At 39.2% G+C, this 22,744-nt stretch overlaps 1 protein-coding gene across 2 annotated transcripts in view; it reads left to right on the forward strand.

Annotated features, from left to right (window-relative positions):
* Positions 1 to 22,744, forward strand: part of APIP (APAF1 interacting protein) — a 34,165-nt gene that overhangs the window by 8,140 nt on the left and 3,281 nt on the right. Inside the window, exons 2-6 of one of the 2 annotated variants that reach the window (XM_054438600.2) lie at positions 7,881 to 7,945; positions 13,123 to 13,223; positions 17,642 to 17,690; positions 19,316 to 19,433; positions 19,757 to 19,892. In XM_054438600.2, the coding sequence (XP_054294575.1) occupies positions 7,881 to 7,945; positions 13,123 to 13,223; positions 17,642 to 17,690; positions 19,316 to 19,433; positions 19,757 to 19,892 (469 nt within the window). The remainder of the gene's footprint in view (positions 1 to 7,880; positions 7,946 to 13,122; positions 13,224 to 17,641; positions 17,691 to 19,315; positions 19,434 to 19,756; positions 19,893 to 22,744) is intronic. The other variant, XM_054438601.2, reaches the window with a different exon arrangement.

The raw sequence follows: 22,744 nt of genomic DNA on the forward strand, positions 1-22,744 counted from the left end.
ATTCAGTCCCCTCCTGAGGCCAGTGTCAGGAAAATAAGTGAAAGACTTTGAAACAAAAAGAGTATTTACTGGGTATCTTGGAGTTATTATTATGCTATTTTACAACTCTCAGTTGTGGAAGCCTGACAGTTAACGCAGGTGATTATTGTTCATGGAAATGCAAGCTGTGTTCAATGGAGATTCATTTTATTGTTAACCTGTGAACAGTATCCAGTTTTGCTAAGTCAGGATTCCTCGTTACTTATATATGTATGTTTTGAATTCTCCTTTTGAATCAGTTGTAACATCTTACTAGTTTCCCCATTTATTGATGAGTTACTAATAGATCTCATGCATGTTATTTTATACTTGTATGAGAGTCTCCCAGGAAAACCTGTATCTGAGGAATATATGCCTATATTTGCTTAAGTTGAAAGAAAAGATGGGGGAGGGGATTAGAGCCATTGTTGGCTGTGAGTAGTATCTCAGAGACAAGCCAGGCTGATTTCCTTAAAATAACTAGATTGAAAAATTGGAAAACTTAAATACCAAATCAAAACTTGTTAGATGTTAATGATTTTGATATGTACAAAATGCTGTTAAATGTGTTTCCTCCTCACTGGAACCTCTACTATAAATAGTTGATTGTAATCAATCTTTAGATACACATTTCAAAATTATTATTTTAACTGAAAACCAGATCTAACAATAGTAGGAAAGTAATATTGACACTCAGGAGAGAACTAGATACCAACTGAACCTTTCCTTCTTGTCAATTCTTGTTAAAATATATGTTCTGGTAGTTACTTTCTTCTGGACAGTTTAAATGACTTCATTTTCACCAAGTATATCTCTGTTGGTGCCTGCTAACTGATAATTCTCTTTGAAATTTTAATTTTATGGGTCTCAAGGATTGAAAATGTATAAACAGCAGCTGCCTTGTCATTGTTACTACTGTAGCTTGAAGCTGGCTAATTGCTGTAATACCGCAGCACTGGAAAAGACAAAAGAGAAAGGGGAGACCTGTAATAAAACACCATTTTCTGTAATGTTTGCTATTTGCTGTGCAAATTGATGGTTTTAAGGGTCAGAAGACTAGGAGTCTTCCCATTAGCTGTACTTTAAGATGTAATTAAAATATCACTTATATCCCTAAATAAGGAAGTAGCAAATTATACAGGCATAGGTAATTCGGGCTGGGCTAGATTTCTTAAGGACAGATATAAGAAATACCAACATAGTTTTTCCTTAATAACTCCTGTAATATTACCTCCCTGAGGAGATGTCACCCTAACTGCTGTTAGGGGGTTTTGGGCAAGGACTCTTTCTGGCTACTTCCTGCCGAAAGGGGACATCAAGTGGGGAACAACAGCTAGGGCTCCCCCTGGGGTTGATTTAAGGGTCCTTGGAAGAATGGCATGTCCATGTGTGGTTCGGTTTGCAGCACCATTTGGTTTGATTGCTTCTAGGCAAGAGGAAATGATTTGAGTTATAGTATTGAGTATGCAAGGTCCAAATATTAATACAAGACATATAAGTAAGAGGGGGCTTAATAAAGGAGCTAACCAATTCCATAAAGAAGACTAGAATTCATTAAAGAGGAATTGTAGCCACCCGGGGCTGAAGCCTGCATGTTCTTGTAGCCTCTTAATGATTTTGATTTGATCTTTAGGTAGCTGTAGATTTTCCTCTGCTTTACTAGAGGTGTTAATCCAGAAGCAGCATGTTTTATTTGTAAGTGCACAGGTACCTCCTACTTCAGCTGTAAGGATGTCTAAGCCCCATCTATTCTGTGCTACTACCGAGGAGAAAGAGTCTGTGGATTGCTGTTGTGCCTCTATGGCACCTATAGTTGCCTTCCACCCTCATTGCATCATAATAGAAATATTAAGTACTGATCTTTCAAGGAGAGGGATGCCCATAATCCAGACTAGACCTCTGGCTATAGAATTTCCCATTCATGGTTTTTCTAAGATGGGATTGTCGTGTGCATGCCCTCCCCAGTCTGCTCTTTCAGTTAAATCTTCCTATGAGGGCATAGAAATGATAGATCTCTTTCTCTGGCGTATTCAAGATAGTGTAGTCTCTAGAAAAGAGCCTCAATTAGGGATGACTCCAGATGATGCTGCCATCTTGGTAGAATTTAAAAATAATAAGTCAGGAACTAGTGCTGCTATAGTACAAGTTCCCTTCCAATGCCTTGGGAGGATTAAATGTATCCAGGAGCCACAAAAAAAAAATTAGCCCTGTTCCTTGAAGAGACGGTTCTAAGTTGTGGCTTGTGAGAGACACTGGCAGATTTTTCTGTTATCTTGGAAGTTTCCATTCTTTACATATAATAGGGGCATCCTTGGGATAAGGATATCCATATTTACAATATTTACGATGCCATTTGGAATTTGACATGCCAAGTGAGAAGCATCCACCTCACAAATGGAGTTTCGAAAAATTAGAGACATAATATGCCCTGGCCAGTATCTCAGATGATCCTGTGGCAAGGGCTGTCAGTCCAGATGCCTCCAGTTTGCCCACAGATCTGTAAGCCACTACTATTAGCAAACATCATACAAGGGTCTGGAATTCCATGAGGGGGCATGTTTGGAAAGGCCTATCTGTTATTCTTTACAATATAGTCAAGGTGGTTACTTAGAGCATGCCACTCCCATTGGGGCTTCCAACCAGAATGAGAGGCTAGATTCTGAAAGCCCCCCAACTAGGGCTTCTGATCCTTTTAGATCACCCTTGTTGCACTCTCCTCCCTAAATATTTGAACTAACAGCAATTACAAGTATGATGTTACAATATCTGAGATCTCCCAAGCATGGTCCTTCCTCACTGCTTTTAAAGCAGAGGGAGGCATTTGCTGTTACTAGGTCTTGTCCCAGCCTGAGGATGTGAAGCTTATCTTCAGGCAGAGTGTTCTCCGGCACTAGGAGCAGAGTGTTGCTCCCATACCATGTCTAATTTATGCCTGCTAGGTCTTTAAGGGTAAAGGTAAAGCCAATAAAGGGAATCCTAAGACGGTGAATTCTGGGTCATTGTAAGTTTCCTTAGCGTCGCTGAACTGAGCAAACCACTTAGGACAGACCCAACAATTAGTCTTGTTGTACAAATGGACCATGGCAGATATTGCAGGAGCTAAAGGGTGTGATGTATTACTAAGTCCAATAAAAAGTCCTAACAGACTGAGTGATAGTAAAACGCTCATGTTTACTTCCTTTTCATAACTGTTATTCCTGCTATGAGAATAATAATTAAGCAGAATGCTACAGTAATTGAGATTCTCTGTCTGATATTCTACCCTGAGGGTGCTACAGCATATAGTCCTACTGCAAATAGTAGAGTGAGTAAAACAATTCCTGCAAGGGTGGCATAGTAAATAATTTCCATCAAAAAGAAGTTCTAATATTTGGCAGCGAATCTCAGGAGAGGTGGAAATGGCAAGAAGTATTTGATGAGGTAGGGGTGAGACTAAGATGAGTAGTTTTCATTCAGTTACTTATCTTTTGTGATTTTCAGTTTAGATTGCCTCTTTCTTTACATTGATATTCAAGGCGTTCCTCTGGGCTGTCAGGGGTTCCTCCCTCAGGTCTCCAGGCTTTGACTCCAATATAATGTATCCAGGAGTCGATTCCTGTAACTTTTATTGCCTAGGGGCTTGAAAGAAGAACAGTGTAAGGTCCTTTCCAGCCTGGGCTTAGGGAGGGAGAGAGAGAAGGGAGAGCCTTTACCAGTACTAAATCTCCTGGGTTAAGTAGAGGTGGTCCAGTTTCCTGGGGTTGGGCTTTTGCTAGTCGCTTCCTGTTGGAACTGAGCCAGAGAGGTTACATGCTTAACTAGCTCAGAGGTTTCCCAATCTAATAGAAAATCATTGGTAAGAAAAGGCCATCTGTACAGCGTCTCAAAAGGGCTAAGACCTAATTCTGAAGGGGTATTTCTTATTCGTTAAGGCCATGGGAAGAAGAGTGACCCAAGGAAGGTGAGTTTCTTGGGATAATTTTCGGAGGTGTCTCTTGATAATATAATTAGTTTTCTCCACCTTTCCTGAGAATTGGGGTCTCCAAGCACAATGGAGATGATATTCTATGCCTAGTGCTTTTGAGACCCCTTGTGTGACAGCTGCCTTAAACGAGGGCCCATTGTCACTTTGAAGGTACTTCGGTAGACCAAAGCAGGAAGTTATTTCATTAACTAACATTTTTATTACCTCATAGGCTCTTTGTGTATGGCATGGAAATGCTTCTACCCAGTTAGTGAAGGTGTCTACCCATACCAGCAGGTATTGAATGCCCTTTGTCTTTGACATGTGGGTGAAGTCTATTTGCCAGTCTTCCCCTGGATAACTTCCTGTTCTTTGGGTTTGAGGAGGAAGGAGTCACCTTTTCAGGGGATTATTTTTAAGACAGACTTCACAGGTATTAATAACTTGCTTGACTGTTTTTGGTAAGTTCTCTCCTGAAAACAATCTCTGGGCACGTTGATAAGTTTTATCCTTTCCCAAGTGAAAAGCTTGGTGAAGGATTTTAAGGATTTTCCATTGGCTGGAAGCTGGCAAGTGGTGTTTGCCATCCTCTGACTGTAGCCATCCTGAGGACTAAAAGGTATACCCTTGAGACGAAGTGGTCCATTCTATTTCTGTAGGGGAGTACTGAGGTTTAATTTCTCTTATGGAGCCTTCCCAGATTAGAGGGGTGTGAAGTGTGTAGATGTCTTGAGGCTTCCTTGCCACTGATTTAGCTGCCTGATCAGCTAATCTGTATCCTTCGGCTACCTCATCTGTTCCCTTTTGATGTCCCTTACAATGCATCACTGCTATTTATTGTGTAAGAAAAACAGAGGATAAGAACCTGTTAATTTCCTGGTGATATTTTATAGGCGGTCCATTGGTGGTAAGGAAATGCCTTTCCTTCCAAATGGCAGCATGAGCATGGAGAACCAGGAAAGCATACTTGGAGTCAGTGTAAATGTTAGCTCTCTTTCCTTTGCTTAATTTGATTGCTTTTATAAAAGCTATTAGCTCAGCTAATTGAGCACTTGTGCCTGGAGGGAGAGATGCACTTTTGATGACGTCATTTAGAGTGACCACTGCGTATGCATATTCCTTGTTCTACAAAAGAGCTCCCATCTGTGGAGAGGGTCCAGTCTGAGTTCTCTAGGGAAGTTTCCCCAGTATCTTCCCTTGCTGCATAGGTCTGTACTATGACTTGTTCATAATCATGCTCAGGTTCCCCAGTTTCCTCGGAGAAGAAGGTGGCTGGATTTAGATGAGAACAAGTCTTTAAGTGGATGTTGGAACCTTCTAACAGCAGGGCCTGTTATGTAAGGAGTTGGCTGTTAGCCCAAAGGCTCCCTTGTAGAGTGCAGTAGTCCTGCCATGTTATGTGGGGTGTAAACAGTTAAATCATTTCCCAGGATTAGTTTGGATGCTTCTGGGACCAGTAGAGCCACTGAGGCAATGGCTCGGAGACATGCTGGCCATCCTTTAGCCGCCAAATCAAGTTCCTTACTTAGGTAACTGACTGTTGAGCTGGTCCTCGGGCCTATGTTAAAACTCCCAGGGCCTTTCCCTTCCTTTATTGAAGGCCTTCCCTACAGGAAGGCTGAGGGCTGGCGCCTTGAGCAAGGCTTGCTTTAGCTGGTTGAAGGCCTTTTGAGCTTCAGGTTCCCAGGTTGAAAGATGAGTTTTAGCTCCCTGAGTTTCTTTTATGAGGTTATATAATGGACGGGCTATTTCACCATACCCAGGTATCCATAGTCTACAAAATCCTGTAATGCCCCAAAATCCTCTTAGTTGCTTGAGGGTTTGGGGGCGAGGGAAGGAGGAAATAGGCTTAATCCTCTCTTCCCCTAATACTCTGGTCCCCTTGGACAGTACTAATCCTAGATACTTCACTGAGGTTTTGCAGAGCTGGGCCTTGGATTTTGAAACCTTCTATCCTCTGTTAGCTAAGAAGTTGAGAAGAGCTTCGGTGCCTTCCTGAGAAGCTTCTTCAGTTGGGGCACAGAGCAGAATATCATCAACTAATGCAAGACCCTAACTTGAGGATGAGAGAACTCAGAAATGTCTTGTGACAGTGCCTGTCCAAACAGATGAGGACTATCTCAAAATCCCTGAGGCAGCACCGTCCATGTTAACTGGGCAGTCTGGACGGAGGGAAAGCTTCAAAGGCAAACAGGTGTTGAGAATCAGGATGTAATGGTATGCAGAAAAAGGCATCCTTTAAATCTAGGACTGTAAACCATTTAGTTCCCTCAGGTATTTGAGTTAACAGGGTATAGGGATTAGGTACCACTGGATGCATTGGAACTACAGCTTCATTAATGAGGCAAAGGTCCTGAACTAGTCTCCATTCCCCACTGGGGTTCTGCACTCCTAATATTGGGGTGTTGCAGGGGCTATTAAAGGGTTTGAGGAGGCCCTGCATCTTTAGGTTATTAATAACGGCTTCTAGCCCTTTCCTAGCCTCTGGGCTCAGGGGATACTGTCTCTGGTTAGGAAGAGAAGTGGGATCCTTAAGATAGATCTGGACTGGCCTAGTGGTTATAGCTCGACCTATCCTTCCTTGAGTTGCCCACACTTGTAGTTTAATGTTAGCTTCCATCGGGGGAGACAAAGAGTTTGTCCTGGGGCTGTACGGATGCTGGCCCCCTTGCAAGCTAGACTATCTCTTCCTAATAAAGGAGCAGGACTTTCAACCATGATTTTAGAAGCATGTGTAAATAGTAGGTCCCCCCATCTGCAGGTAAGAGGTTGAGAAAAATATCAGGTTAGAATTTTTCCTGAGACGCCCCTTATAGTCATACTATGGGAAGAGGGGAGGCCTGGATTAGAGGAGAAGAGAGAGACTGGCTCCAGTATCCAGAAGGAGATCTACCTTCCTTCCTTCCTTTGATTTCCAGAATCACCCAAGGTTCCTGTGCTGTAATGTCAGTCTGAGTCGCTGGAGCTAGGGGTTTGAGCCCCAGGACCCATCAGTCCTGCTGGACCATCTGTGAGACTGGTTCTGAACCCAGTGACCTCCGTCTCTGGGGGCAGATCTGTCTCCAGTGGTCTCTGTCACAGGCTGGACAGGGTCGAGGTGGCTTTGTCTTGCTACTGGGACATTCTTTCTTAAAATGCCCTGATTTGCCACATCGATAACAGCTAGTGGATGCACCTTGGGGATTCTGGACTTTGCAAGCTTGCACCACTGCTACTAGAGCCTCTGTTGTTTTCCTGTATTTTCCTTTCCTTTTATGGGGTTTTCTCCTGATCCCTATTGTAAAAGACCGAAGTGGCTTTCTCAGGAGGTTTTCTAGGGTACTGTCTGGCCCTATAGCTTGCTTTTATAGTTTCCTTTTAATATTGGGAGCTACCTGTGTAATAAACTTGTCCTTGAGAATGAGCTGTCCCTTGATTGAATCAGGGGATAAATAGGTATGTTTTATTAGTGTCTCTCTCAGCCTTCCCATAAAGGCTGTGGGATTCTCACCTGGTCTTTGGTCTATCATGGTCAGTTTAGAGTAATTGAGAGGTTTGGCCCTGGTTTTCCATGGGCCGTCTAATACACACCTTAAAGGTGCTTCCTTTTCCATTCATTTCCTGAGTTACTGGGGTTCCAGTCAGGGTTGTCTACCAGAACTGCTTCCTTTCCTAGTAGGAATGGAGTTTCCACTTCTTCCTCACCTTCCCTATCTCCTCTTTGTCTTCTCAGTTTGCTACAGGAGGCATGTTGCTCATCTCCATATTTTTCTGCTGCCTGCAGAACTTCCTGCTTTTCAGCTTCAGTAAGGGTCTGACATAGCAGCAACGTAACATCCCTCTATGTGAGGTCAAATACCTGAGTTAAATTTCGGAAAATGTCTATATACCTACCTGGGTTGTCAGAAAATCGGCCTAAGTCTCCCTTTATTTGCTTAAGGTCCTGTAATGAAAAGGGAACTTGAACCCTCATGGCACCATTCCCATCAAGCACTTCCTGCAGAGGTAAGAGTGAAATGGGGAGAATAGGATATACTGGAAATGGTGGAGCTGGAGGAGCCGATGGTACAATTGGAGGGGGACTGGAAGGATTGGGACATTCAATAGCTGTCTCAGATTGCTCCTTTGGAACCTGCTTTAGCTCTGGGGAAGGCCTATGGGCTTGCCTGCCATGGCTGGTAAAAGAACTGGGTCAGTTGTGCAGAACTTGTAAAGGTCTGGGTTTCACAGGGCAAAGAAAGTCTATACATAGGGGACATCAGTCTATTTGCCCTTCTGTTTATAGAAAAGATCTAACTGTTGGATGATATTAAAATCAAGGCTCCACCAAGCAGGCCAGGTTTGTCTGTCTCCAAGATGATAAGAAGGCCATGCTCTTGTGCAATAGACTATGAGGCACTTTTTCTTCAAAGTCTCAGGGTTGAAGCAGTCACAGTGTTTTAAAATCCACTCCAGGGGACTGCATGCTAAAGATGATCTGTTACCCATTTAGAAAGAGAAGTGAGAATAAAAGTGTCCTTTTAGTCTCCTTCCTTTCTATATATGACCCAGGGTGGAGAAGAAAACAGTGGGGGCATCCCCCAACTATTTTCCCTCCCTGGTTCCTGGGTCCTACCTCCCTGTTAAATGTGCTGCCCTCCAAGCCATGGCACCAGAGGTGTGACCCGCCAAGCCATGGCACCAGAGGAACTAGACTTTTGGGCCTAGTCGCACTTCCCCAAGCAGCCCTAGTCCTCTGCTTGTATTTCCCTTTGACCTCCTAGACTTCTGCGACCTGTGTACCTCCCTAAAAAAAATAGATCTCAAGAAAAACTATGTAATTGGGCAAGGCCCCTTTAATAGAGGGGGTATGCTAGATTGAACTCTATATCCTGCTATTATGGCCCATGCTAAAGCATTTACCCTTAGAAAAATGGTTCCAGTTAACTTCTGGACTTAAAATCCCCTTACTAGTTCAGTACTACCTTAATCAGAGACAGAATAGGTGCCTTAAAGGAACGTGGGAACCAAATGGCCATTTTCCTGCTGATGGGACAATATCGAGACTAAAATTTGGCCACAGAAGACATTTAACTCCTATCTGTTGAAAGCAGAATTTTCCTGTTCACAGAAGAGGCTTAGAGCCCGATTTCTAGTGGTGCAAAAGGAAGCTGCAGTGTTACCATAAAAGAAAAAAAAATGTGCCTCATGAAGAGGATCTCTGTTTCCACTAGGTGGCACTGTTGGCTGAAATACTATTTGCTCACGGCCAGACTCAGTGCCTCACGCCTGTAATCCCAGCACTTTGGGAGGCCGAGGTGGATCACTAGGTCAGGAGATCGAGACCATCCTGGCTAACACGGTGAAACCCCCGTCTCTACCAAAAATACAAACAATTAGCCGGGCGCGGTGGCGGGCGCCTGTAGTCCCAGCTACTCGGGAGGCTGAGGCAGGAGAATGGCGTGAACCCGGGAGGCGGAGCTTGCAGTGAGCCGAGATCGCGCCGCTGCACTCCAGCCTGGGCGAAAGAGCGAGACTCCGCCTCAAAAAAAAAAAAAAGAAAAGAAAGAAAGACATACTACGTGCTCGCCAGAGAAGCAGTAGAGAGACCTGGAAATGCCATGCACTCTCCAGACCAAGGGCAGAGAGATCGAGAGAGAGACGCTCACTCTGGGTGGGTGCGGGGAGGAGGGGGAGGAAAGGAACCCTCTGTTCCTAGAAGATTGCAACAGCATTCCTGAGCTAAACTCCTGGTTACTAAATTCCCGCACATCAGAGAGAGAGATTGACCGTGGATAGAAAAAGAAGGAAAGTTTTGTGACAGGATAGCTGGGGATTCTCTGCCAAAACCCGAAATGGGCTGTTGGAGGCTGGGTCCGACCCAGAGGCCTTTGAATAACGCCAGGGTGTGTCCTGGCCAGAACTTCCCCAGCCTCACACAATGGTAAGGTTTCCCCGTGAAAGGAAACTGATTCGAAACACGGCCAACACTCCCAATGACCCGTGGATGTTGGGAGGATTCTCCATGTTCTCACCAGCAAGCCTAACATCTGAGGCCTTAGAATGGCAGTCATGATAAGCATATTTTTAACCAGCTGAAGGATGCCTGTTGATTGATTTGATTTGATTTAAAATAGAGGCCAAGAGCCCCTCAGAATGATAAAACAGATTTTAAGTTTGCTCCTATACTCACCATCCGATGAATGTTGTACCTCGGATTCTTGGCCAACGCACCAAAATGATATGGCTCTGATAACTGAAGGAACACCAGGGCCCTTTGTCTTGCACCAATTTAGATAAATAACACAGATACACATGGAGTGGTTTTAAGGAATGGAGAGTTTAATAGGCAAGAAAGAAGAAAGAAGCTCCCCTGTACAGAGATGGAGGGTGGCTCCAAGCAGAGAGAGAAAACCCCAAGTGCAGTGGGAAAACAGTCGGTTCTATTAGGAGGCTGGAGGAGGTGGTGTCTGATTTTCATAGGGCCCAGGGGATTGGTTTGACCAGATATGTCATTCATGTAGCCCACGAAAAAACTAGCCCTCCCACCCTAGCCGTTTAATATTCAAATACAGGCCACCATGATGTTCTGCACAAGTGAAGATATCTGGGGTGGCCATGATGCTTGACACACGTGGTGACAAGAAGAGGGTGGGAATCGCCATATTGGATGGACCCAGTTTCTAATGGCTGGCGTTTGCACATCGAAGCTTGTCAGCCTGGCCCTTTAAGCCGCTTTTCTGCTAGAAAAGAAATGTTTTTGGAGCTGCATTATTAAAAGAAAACAAAACCTTACCAACCTTACCCTGTCTGTCTAAAATAATTTCTTAATAACTCCTATAATAGTTTTGCTATTTTAATTCAAGAATTTTCAGCTCTTTAAAATGAAAAGGAAACTGACATTGACTGTGTCAGATTTTGTGCAGATTGCATTATGTCCATTGTATCTCATTTTAATCCTTACAGCATTTTCATTGTATGGATAAGTAAACTGACACCCAAAGTCATGTAGGCAATAAATCCAGTAATGTGGATTTGACTTTTAAGTCCGCTAACTCCAAGTCTACGTTGAATCAGAACTTTTAGAAATTTCTAGATTCTCATGTTTTTAATTTTATATTTTGAAGGTTACTCCATCAGTCATCATTTGTAATACTTAAAATGAGTAAGTAGAACATTAGCACTAAATCTGGGGAAAAACACCACAATTTCAAGTATTCAGTTAAGTAGCTGAGAATTCAGCCTGTTAAATAATGATCCCTTTTTGAACTCAAAGATGTTTTTCCCCCTTTACCCAGTGATCGGATCTGTAAAGGCATGCTTCCTTGTTGTGATTTTCTCCACAGGGAATCTCATTTTGTTCACTGTTACCTTGAAGGTAGACCTCACTGGGGTTTCCAGTTTATGTGGGGATTTTTCATTAGGTTCCCTGGAATTGATCAGGCCCTGGGTTTTATCTCATGTTTCTAGTGGCTTACATGGCTATCAAAATTGAAGCTCAGGGTCACCAGAGTTTTGCAATACCTTCAGGAACATTCTGGCTTTGGAGCTCACTTCTCTCCCAGGTAGTCTCATTCTCATTTGTTGTTGTTGTTGTTGCTTTATTATACTTTTAAGTTCTGGGATACATCTGCAGAACGTGCAAGTTTGTTACATAGGTATACACATGCCATGGTGGTTTGCTGCACCCCTCAACTCATCATCTATGTCAGGTATTTCTCCTAATGCTATCCCTTCTCTAGCCCCCCATCTGCTGACAGGCCCTAGTGTGTGATGTTCCCCTCCCTGTGTCCATGTGTTCTCGTTGTTCAACTCCCATTTATGAGTGAGAACATGCAGTGTTTGGTTTTCTGTTCCTGTGTTAGTTTGCTGAGAATGATGGTTTCCTGCTTCATCCATGTCCCTGCAAAGGACGTGAACTCATCCTTTTTTATGGCTGCATAGTATTCCATTGTGTATATGTGTCACATTTTCTTTATCCAGTCTATCATTGATCGGTATTTGGGTTGGTTCCAAGTCTTTGCTATTGTGAATAGTGCTGCAGTAAACATACGTATGTGTCTTTATAGTAGAATCCCAGTAATGGGATTGCTAGGTCAAATGGCATTTCTGGTTCTAGATCCTTGAGGAATCGCCACATTTTCTTCCAAAATGGTTGAACTAATTTACACTCCCAGTGTAAAAGCATTCCTATTTCTCCACATCCTCTCCAGCATCTATTGTTTCCTGACTTTTTAATGATAGCCATTCTAACTGGTGTGAGAGTCTCATTCTCATTTTTTATGGCCCCTGTGAAACTTTACTTTCTTGCCAGCTCAACAACTTATTTTGAAATATTTTTAAAAATAATTTATTCAGCACTTGTACTTATTTTTAAGATAAGGATTGTATATTATACTGCCCAAAATGGAATTCATTGTATTTCTTCTTTATTTATTTTTTTGTTTTGTTTTCATTAATTTAAACCACAAAAAAGCAGGAGAAAATGGTGTGGACTTTTTTTTCTAAAGAAGTAATCATTGGACTTATAAAAATAAGGCTCGATATTTAGCCATCTGTCTGTATACACACACATACACTCATAAACACGTATCTTCATAAAATGGGTTAAGCAAGTATTAATTGAGATTGTTTCTTAGTGTTTTTTGTAATTTGCTTCACTTTATTTTCTATAATGAGTATATATTGCTTTTTCAATAAGAGAAACTAAAATCATTGTGGGAAAAAGGACTTTTTTGGAACAAAAATACCATTGCACCAACACACAGAGTATGTGTTGAACATGTAACTATCATAATATCTCATGTATATATCATCAAGCCTAGTTAAATAAGGTGTTTTGTGTAAATAAATCTTCTGGACAGACTGTCCTTCAGCATGAGATTCTATTTTCTTTCAGCCATTTCAGTTGATGCTTTGTAATGTATACTAGGCATTTCCCCACCTTGTTTTTGCAGCCTGTTCCTTAGTGTTGGACTATATGGCCCTATACTGAATAATCCCAGGTTGCCAAATAATGTAGTAGATCCACTTTCTAAACATTAAAAACAAAATATGTTTGTAATAGTTTTTTCCCTCACTGTACTCTTTCTATAGTATGTTTTCTTAAACTTTCTTAAATTGGCTTCTTATTAGAAACACCAGCTGGAATAGTTACTTGATAAAATGATGTCTGTTTTAAAAATCATTTCCTTCTTTTTAAGGACAAGGAGCATCCAAGATACCTGATCCCAGAACTTTGCAAACAGTTTTACCATTTGGGCTGGGTCAGTGGGACTGGAGGAGGAATTAGTTTGAAGCATGGGTAAGTTTCTGGCAGCCTTTATTACTGGGAACTCTCCATTTGAGTAGACCACAGTGAGTCTAATGTGTTATGTCCAAAGAACAACTGGTGATCAGTTTTATGTGATACTGAAGGTCTTTAGTTTCTAAATGGACAAGTGGACATTTGTATAACTGAATGGAAGCAATGTACAAAAGCTGCAGATATGTCAAATACCTAAAGACTGAAGATCCACAATTTCAAATCACAATAACTTAATCCTCAGTTTTTGAGTACCAGAGTTAAATAACGTGCTACCAAGTATGTTCATATACCTGAGATTCTAGAGGATCCTCTCCAGGTAGATAGTATTTGTTTCAAAGGTTCAGGTACTTTGGTTTTTGAAACAGTCTTGCTCTGTCACCTAGGCTGGAGTGCAGTGGGGCAATCATGGCTCACTGCAGCCTTGACTTCCCAGGCTTAAACAATCCTCCTACCTCATCCTCCGGGTAGCTGGGACTACAGGTCCATGCCTGGCTAATTTTTTCTGTTTTTTTTTTTTTTTTTTTGTAGAGACTGGGTCTCACTAAGTTGCATGGGCTGGTCTTGAACTCCTAGGCTCAAGCAACCCACCTGCCTTGGCCTCCCAGATACATATTTCAAAGTCACTTAAGTACAGATGACTAATCATTAAAAATCCTAATAATTATTTTTTATTGAATCAAAAGAACGGCAGTATGCTTTCTAAGCACCTGTGTCATTAATGAATATAGTGCCTGCTAATCTGTATTCCTCAGAGGACAAAACAAGATGTACTGGACTTAAATTGAAGCAGAAAGGGTAAATAGTATTCAATTGCTCGTTGTATTTGTTTAGTGTCATTTATTCAAGAAGATGAAGAAATAAAGTAAGTATTAGTAACTGTTAGTAAGAAGTAACTTGCTATCAATGAACTTAAGATTATAGAATCTCATTCAAGGATTTCCAATACAGGATTAATCTTTTTTTCCTCCTGAAATGTGTTAGGAATATTATTGTCTGGAGGCTGTGTGTTAAATTGAGTGATGTTGATTTATTACTTCATTCTAATTCACTTTCTTTAACAAAATTGGATTATTAAAATATTTATGTGCTGTTAAATATATATAGTCATGCCCCCAAGGAGGCTGCATTGCATATTAAGGAATAGAATGTAAAATATAATCAGAACATTTGGAACAAAAGGGATTATATGGTACACCACAAGATGATGCCATTATAATTTTATCTGCTTTAACTTACTGAGTTAACTCATGAAATTTTCATTGAACATTGGGAAATGACAAGAGGTTCATCTGTTAACAACTGGCACAGTTAGGGATAAAAGTATGCTCTTAGTCTAGTAAGATTATGTTCCATATGGTAGATCAATAAATCCATCTGTGCCTCCTCTCTTACCATCAGCCTAGTTGCCAATGTGTAAATACAGCATTGCTCAAGCTTTCTCATTATTTTGCCAAAACTTTCAAGATGGCCTATTCACAGCAAATCCTATGATAACAACATTTATTCTTGTTTCATGTATCCATTTAGAAGTGGAGTCCCAGTAATACAGTTTCCCAACTGTATTATTTATAATAAATCATATTCTAAGTGCTGTCTTTAGTTAACTGCTTTTTATTTGCATTTCAGAAATAGTTTGTGTATGTATAAAATAAAGCTTTCTACCAAATAGCTAAAATAACCATTTCCAACTGGCTCTTTAAAAAAACTAGCAAAGTTAAAAATAGGTGAATGCAGGACTCAAGATGAAATTTTTTTGATCAAAAAGCCATAAAGGACTATGTTCTTTCTGGTAGAATTTTACTAATCCATGCACTACCGTTTTATGTGACCACCATAAACCACTCATTGGCGCATCTTTTAAAATTAAATGGGCTTTTATAGCACTACAATCAGCTCATAGGAAATTTTCATCCTATATGTGAAATGCTTTATCCTTAGTTCTTAATGAAGGAAAGAGCCACAGTCACATGGCACTGTATTTGGAATCTTATTAAATTTGTGCTTTACATAGTAAAATGAATATTTTGTAGTAAAATGTTGGTTTTTTTCCCTAATATTTAAATGACTTAATAAGTCACTAGCGTTATCAGCAATACTATTCTCATGTTGTTAGTGAAAGTTTGGCTCTTTGATGCTTAGGGCAAATAAATTTGGAATAAAGTGCAAACCCAATAAATTATGTTTCCAGAATAATACAGACAATAAGCTCTTTGGGAACATAAAATGATTTACTGATTCCAAGGTTTGACTGGACCATTCCAGCTTGTGCTACAAGTGTGTGGTACCAAAAATTAAGTCAGAAGAAGGAAATAAATGACCAAGAAAATAATAGTAATCAAGGCAATTCCAGGATACTCAATAACTACTGTGTTTAGGTTGGGTCCCTATCATTCAAATTTATAATTTCCTATTTTCACAGAGTAATATTGACAGGTGTCAGAGAGACTGATCCTGTTGCATGTGATTAGAACTACAATTAATAAAGTCATATTGTAGACAAAATAGTCGAGGCACTATAAGATTTAAATTATTTTTTAACTGACCAGAAAGCAAATAAAAATAGAAGCAACTGAACATAGATGTATTTTGACCTCTTGGGGTTTGGCCCTTGCTTACCACAGTGAAAATGCAGGAGTACAGAGAAGTATATTGCAAAATTTAGTAACTTGAAATTCAAAATGCTTTCTGTTTGTGGCTTAAAGCACCCAGTAGATATTTCACTTTAATATTTGGCATGTTTCTATTCTAAAAAGCTCTGTCATTTTTATATTTTTATCCAGATATCTCTTTCTTTGTAGGTGTAAATGTATTTTTCTAAAACATTTGGCTAATCTTTTAATTACCCAAAGTTCATCAAAGTCTAAATTAATTTCCATTTTACAAAGACATTTACATTATACCAAGTCACTTGAATAAACAGAGTACCCTTGGTTTTCCTACTTTTTAGATGGGTTTTACTTACCAGCAGACCATTTTGTACTTTATTTGAGTCTATTCCCAGGACTGCATAAATTTCTCCCCACATAAGAAGACCCACAAGTCCACTTATCTGTGGAGGTAAGTGGACCATGTACCATCCTAGAGCTTCTTCCATGTTACACAAGGACACAAGATTTGGATCACTGGTATTCACAAAGAGCCCTTGTGAATAGTATGATCCCAACCCATTCTCACTGGTTGCAGAGGAATGTCCCTTTATGTTATCCTTATGTCGCAGAACTCGGAAACAATAGCCACTTCATCAAAGCGAATGCTCGCGTGCAGCTTACAGTGCATTGGATTTCCACTCACATTATCAGACATTTGTTTTCTAGACTTTATCAATGGAACCTTAAAGAAACTTTGATTTCAACTTACATTTTTATTGGTTCCAAGCCTACAGGTTAATTAGTAACCTGAACTTCAGCAGCTTGATATATAGGCCATCATCCTCATTTACACTATGAAATGTTTGATATTTGTTCAATATCCCTATGTCTGTGCCTTACTAGCAGAAACTAGAGCATGCAGGTACTGGCATTTTCTTGGTTTGCATATATGCGGTAGCTCATTAATACTCTCTGGCAGCAACTGAAACTGGTAAGTTATCAAAGATATCCAGCGAGAAGAGAAAAAACCTGATATGTGAGCCAAGGGGCGTTTGTTTAGTTGTTGTTGAGGGTGGAGGGAATTTAGGGAAGATTTGAAATTAATTTCCAAATCAAATTTGAGAGCACCTTGTGGTAAATAGTAGGCTATAGCATCTCCCTTAGTCCAACATCCTGTACAAAGAGATCTTCACATGTAGCCATTCTGATATTTTGAACTCTTTGTGGTTGTTTTAGCTTTATTACTAAATTTTTTTCCAAGATATGTATGCTTTTCAAATGGGAAGCATGTGATTCTATCCAAAAAGTAGCCCAGTGTTAAAACCGTAATTTAAGAAACTGTCCAGCAGAGGTCTCTGAACTTCATGGTTTAATAAGAGCATTTCAAACAATAAATCAAACCTGATTCTTTGCATGACAGAAATATACTTCTATTGAGCATATTTTCCAGATTGGATTTTAGAATAACTGTATTTCACATAGGTTAAACTCTGCTTATTCATGTTTAAAGACGCTGAAGACTTATGTTTTCAGATTTTTATTCCCCTAACAGGATAAAAGCCTGGTTACCACCAACTTTGCACTATAAAAAAAAAAATATGAAACGTAGAAGACAAAAGCAACAACTAATATTCTACTATGCCACCAGCACTACAAAGGCATTGATGTAGTTTGGCTTTCTTTCTATGCAGCCAAAATCCATAATTAAATCAAGCAACTGGCTGTATTGCTTGATTTATAAAGAACATGCATGATTGGACTGCAAACTTTTCTTTGTGCAAAAGCAGGAAATAAATAAATACCAATTTGTATGTTTTGTGTTACCAGCGATGAAATCTACATTGCTCCTTCAGGAGTGCAAAAGGAACGAATTCAGGTATGGTAATGGGATTCTTTAACCTCAGTGTCTTTTCTTCTTAATTACTGTTTTATGAAATGGAATTAATTTTAAGAGAAAACATTCATTTTATGACAACAATTTGAATAACTAATCAACAAACATTTATTAATTATTAAATGTTTTTTAAGGTGGTAGATATCTTCCATACAACCAGTGTATGTTTTGAAATCTCATTCAACCTATAGGGGGCAAAAGTGAATAGTGCAATCTTAAATCACAGTAAAAAGCAATTATAACTTTGCAGCTTTATGACACTATGATCTTTATCAGGCTGGTGGAATAATCAGATTGATGGTCTCAGATGAACCAAATTAATTCATATTTCCTAATAGCAAAGTTATTCTGATTTCAAGATTTCAAGTTATGAAACTTTGTTTCAAATTTTGAGAAGTCTTATTCTGTGTTAATGCCGGAATAATATCCCAAATCTAGTTAAAGCAAACACATAATTATTTAACTTCTAACACAAGAAAAAAGAAAAGCTGCTTTGTTAATAAAACATTTATATTGTAGTTTTTTAATAAATCCTGGCAGATAAAAGCTACAGAAATACGCATGCATTACTGTATGTGGATCAGATACCCATCAACAGTAGACTGGCTAAAGAAAATGTGGTACATATATACCATGGATTAGTATGCAGCCATAGTAAAGAACAAGATCACGTCCTTTGCAGCAACATGAGTGGAGCTGGAAACCATTATCCTAAGTGAATTAATGCAGGAACAAAAAAATCAAATACCGCATGTTCTCACTTATAGTGGGAGCTAAACATTGAGTACATACAGTCACAAAGAAGGGAGCAATACACACTGGGACCTACTGGAGGGTGGAGGGTGGGAGGAAAGTGAGGATGGAAAAACTGCTGGCAGTTACTGTGCTTATTACATGGGTGACAAAATAATCTGTACACCAGACTCTTGTAACATGCAATTTACCTATGTAACAAACCTCCACATGTACCCCTGGACCTAAAATAAAAGTTAAAAAAAAGAAAAACCTGTAGAGCTACATAATTTCTTAAACTTTAATAAGAATATACCTTACTGAGATTAACCTTTCTGAGTACCAGCTAAATTTCTCAAGGGTTAGAAAATTTTACTCAAAATTTTGCTTTTATCTTAACAAAATGTGGGGAAAAAAATTGTAACACCCATCTTTGGAATGTCCATTTCTTTATATAGGCTTTCTGAAATACAGTTGTGAAATTATATGGCAAAGTTGAGAAGCTAAATTGTTGAAATGACAGCAGTAAAATCATTACATAAATAGTAATTTTCCATATCATTTTTTGTCTTCAAATTTTTTTTAATTTTTGGGATTTGTATTAAACTTTTGAGAATATTTTTACTAGTAGAAATCACTGTTTTATTTCTCAAAATTGCTAAATTATTTTGAGAAACTATAATTATATATTTAAAATGTAAGTTAAATATATACATATATTAGCACTCTATGTATATGTATACTAAATATACACACAAGTATGTATACTATAGATAAACTCTCTTGTATTCTTATGTATATGTACACAAGAAAAGGAACATTTCTAACTGATATTTTACAAGACTTCTTTTTTCTTTTTTTCCCTCTATAAATAGCCTGAAGACATGTTTGTTTGTGATATAAATGAAAAGGACATAAGTGGACCTTCGCCATCTAAGAAGCTAAAAAAAAGCCAGTGTACTCCTCTTTTCATGAATGCTTACACAATGAGAGGTATGAAGAAAATATATTCAACATAAAGAATATTTGCAGAGTAGGCTCCTCTAAATAATGGTAATTATTATTTCAGTTAACATTTCTTGGATACCCACCATGTGCAAGAACTTTAAGTGCATGAACTTACTCAGTTCTCACATCAACCTATGAGGAAGGTCCATTATTCCACTTACCCTCCTGCCTACCACCAGCTTATTCCATGCCAGGAAAAATAAGCCCATAACCATATGTAAATATATGTAAAACTATATGGACTTTTTTTCTTTAAAAGCTGTAATTCAGTCTTCATTGAGCATGCGGCTTTCTTCTTCCTCCTTCAGGAGCAGGTGCAGTGATTCATACCCACTCTAAAGCTGCTGTGATGGCCACCCTTCTGTTTCCAGGACGGGAGTTTAAAATTACGCATCAAGAGATGATAAAAGGAATAAAGAAATGTACTTCCGGAGGGTATTACAGGTATTTTTTTTTCCTTTTTCTTAAATAATTTGAAAAGAATTCTTCCTTCTCTTTGATAAATAGAATACTGATCATTTTATGCATATAATGAGATGTCGTGGGATCTGTGTTAAATAATACTCCATTTAATATTACACTTCCAGACCTATTCTCATGACACAAATGGGATGTCTTCCCTCCTCTCCCACCCCTACCCCAGCCATGATAAATTATTAGCAATATGAATAATGAAATGTTTGTTTAAGTAAACTGAAAAAAATCTTGACTGAGAGCTCTATCATGATGGAAAGACTATGTTCCTGTATTGAGGCAGCCAAAGATATCTTCACCTTCACTTTGTCTTCAGAAATTTGACCAGTGACTAAAGTTTATACTTCATGATGATTTAATTTAGTATTTCTGGAATATTTTCATATTTATGTAAGTTTTTTTTAATAAAGTAGATCTCTATATTTTTAGAATTTTTCAGTGTGGAAGGTGATATAGATAGTAAGTATAGATTACCATTCTAGATCAGTTTAAATAAATTCATCAGTCCACAAAAGTGTAGTAATTCTTCATAATTCTAGAATATAATGGCATGAAGAAACATGTTCTCAGTGTTCAGGGACAAGCTAAGCATTTCATTTGAGTTTATTAGCATTCTTATTCCTGAACCTTCACTCTTAATTTCCTAAAGGGCTTGATTCTACCTTGCCTTGTTTAGAGGAAAACGGTGCCAGTTTTACTAAAGTGTTATTACCACAATATCATATTCTTACTCCATGTAATGGAATGTACATGTTTAAACTAATGCACTGAGAAATTGATTTGATTTCAGTTAATATTTATTGTGTGCTTAAAGCATTCCTCAGGACTGTGAAACACCTATTTACAAAAGTTAAATATTTAAATTAAGAGAAGTGTACATACTGAAGAAAGTAGAGCCCCAGATTGCCTCTTCCGTATCTGGGGCTGAAGGAGAGGCCTTATGGGTACTATCAGTTTCATATGAATTTTATTGTTTTGGTGAAGAAATAAAAATAGGTCAGAAGAATCAGTTTTTCTGAAAAGAGGGAAAAGGTAAGGTAGAGGAACAGGGCATAAGAGAGAGTCTTTGCAATTTTGTGGAGAGGCCAAGCATGGTGGCCCTTTGCAATTCTGTTGGAGCCTAGCTGGAAAATGAGTAATAGAGTCATTATCACAGCTCAGGAGGCAGTGTTATTTTATCTGAATTTGAAGAGAATCCTGAGTCTAATCAAAAGAAAGGCAATGAAAGCTGGATGAGGTAAGAAAGGATGGAGTTTAAAATTCTCTACTGTATTTTTTTTAAGTTTATCTTTTATATAAAGAACAACTTTAAAATACAGTCACTTGTCACTGTGGATGGGGATATGTTCTGCTAAATGTGTCACTAGGTGATTTCATCATTGTGTGAACAGCGGTGTGTGCATACACAAACCTAGATGGTATAGCCTACTGCACACCCAGGGTATATGGTATAGCCTAATGCTCCTAGGCTACAAGCCTGCATAGTGGGTTACTGTACAAAGTACTGTAGGCAATTGCAACACAATGGTAGGTATTTGTGTATCTAAACATAGAAAAGGTTTGGTAAAAATAAATACAATGTAAAAGGTAAAAAGTGGCACACCTGTCTAAGGCCCTGACCGTGAACGGAGCTTGCAGAACTGGAAGTTGTTCTGGGTGAATCAGTGAGTGAGTGGTGAGTAAATGTGAAGGCCTAGGACATTACACTACTATAGACTTTATAAGCATTGTATGTTTAGGCTACACGAAATTTATTGAAAACATTTCTTAATAATAACCTCAGCTTACTGTAACTTTTTTAGTTTATTGGGCTTTTACTTTTTTTTTTTTTAACTTTTGGACTCTTGTAATAGTACCTTAAAACACACATTGTACAGCTATACAAAAATATTTTCTTTATATCCTTATTCTATAAGCTTTTTTCTATTTTAATTTTTTTAACTTTTTAAATGTTTTTTGTTAAAATCTGAGACACAAACACATATATTAGCTTAGGTGTACACAGGTTGAGGGTCATCAATATCACTGCCTTCCGCCTCCACACCTTGTCTCACTGGAAGGTCTTCAGGGGCAAGTAACATGCATGGAGCTGTCATCTCCTGTGATAACAGTGCCTTGTTCCGGAATACCTCCTGAAGGACCTGCCTGAGGCTGCTTTACAGTTAACTTTTTAAAAACCATATAAGTAGAAGGAGTACACCCTAAAACAGTGTTTTAAAATTACAGTGTAATAAATACATAAACTACTAACATAGTCATTTATTATCATTATCACGTATTACATACTGTAATAATTGTATGTGCTGTACTTTTATACAGCTAGCAGCACAGTAGGTTTGTTTACCAGCATCACCACAGACATTTGCATAATATGTTGTGCTGTGACCCTAAGATAGCTATGTGGTCATTAGGCGATAGGAGCCGAAAAGGCCAAAGGGATCGTGATCAACTCAGCATTCCACTGGAGGCTATATGATCAAACAGCAAACTGTTTATCATGAATGCAGGATGTGAGCAAACTCACACTGCGCCTGCCACCAAAAGGTTTGCTGAGGGACATCACTCCCTGGCACCGGGCTCCTTGAAGTTATCTATTGAGAAATCTAGAGCCTATTGTTCAAAGGATGCAGTCTCACAAGCCTGCTGTGAACCAAAGCGGCCGACTGACAATTGCCCGACAATTGCCCCCCATTTCTCGTTATCTCTTTTACCAATAAATACGGAGGGCTGTGTACAGCTCGGGGCCCTTGTCCACTAGAGGCAAGGTGCCCCTGACCCCTTCTTCCAAACGTACTGTCTTGTCTTTATCTTTTATTCCCACA

Source organism: Pongo pygmaeus, chromosome 9 (assembly GCF_028885625.2).
Source record: "Pongo pygmaeus isolate AG05252 chromosome 9, NHGRI_mPonPyg2-v2.0_pri, whole genome shotgun sequence".
NCBI lineage: Eukaryota > Metazoa > Chordata > Mammalia > Primates > Hominidae > Pongo > Pongo pygmaeus.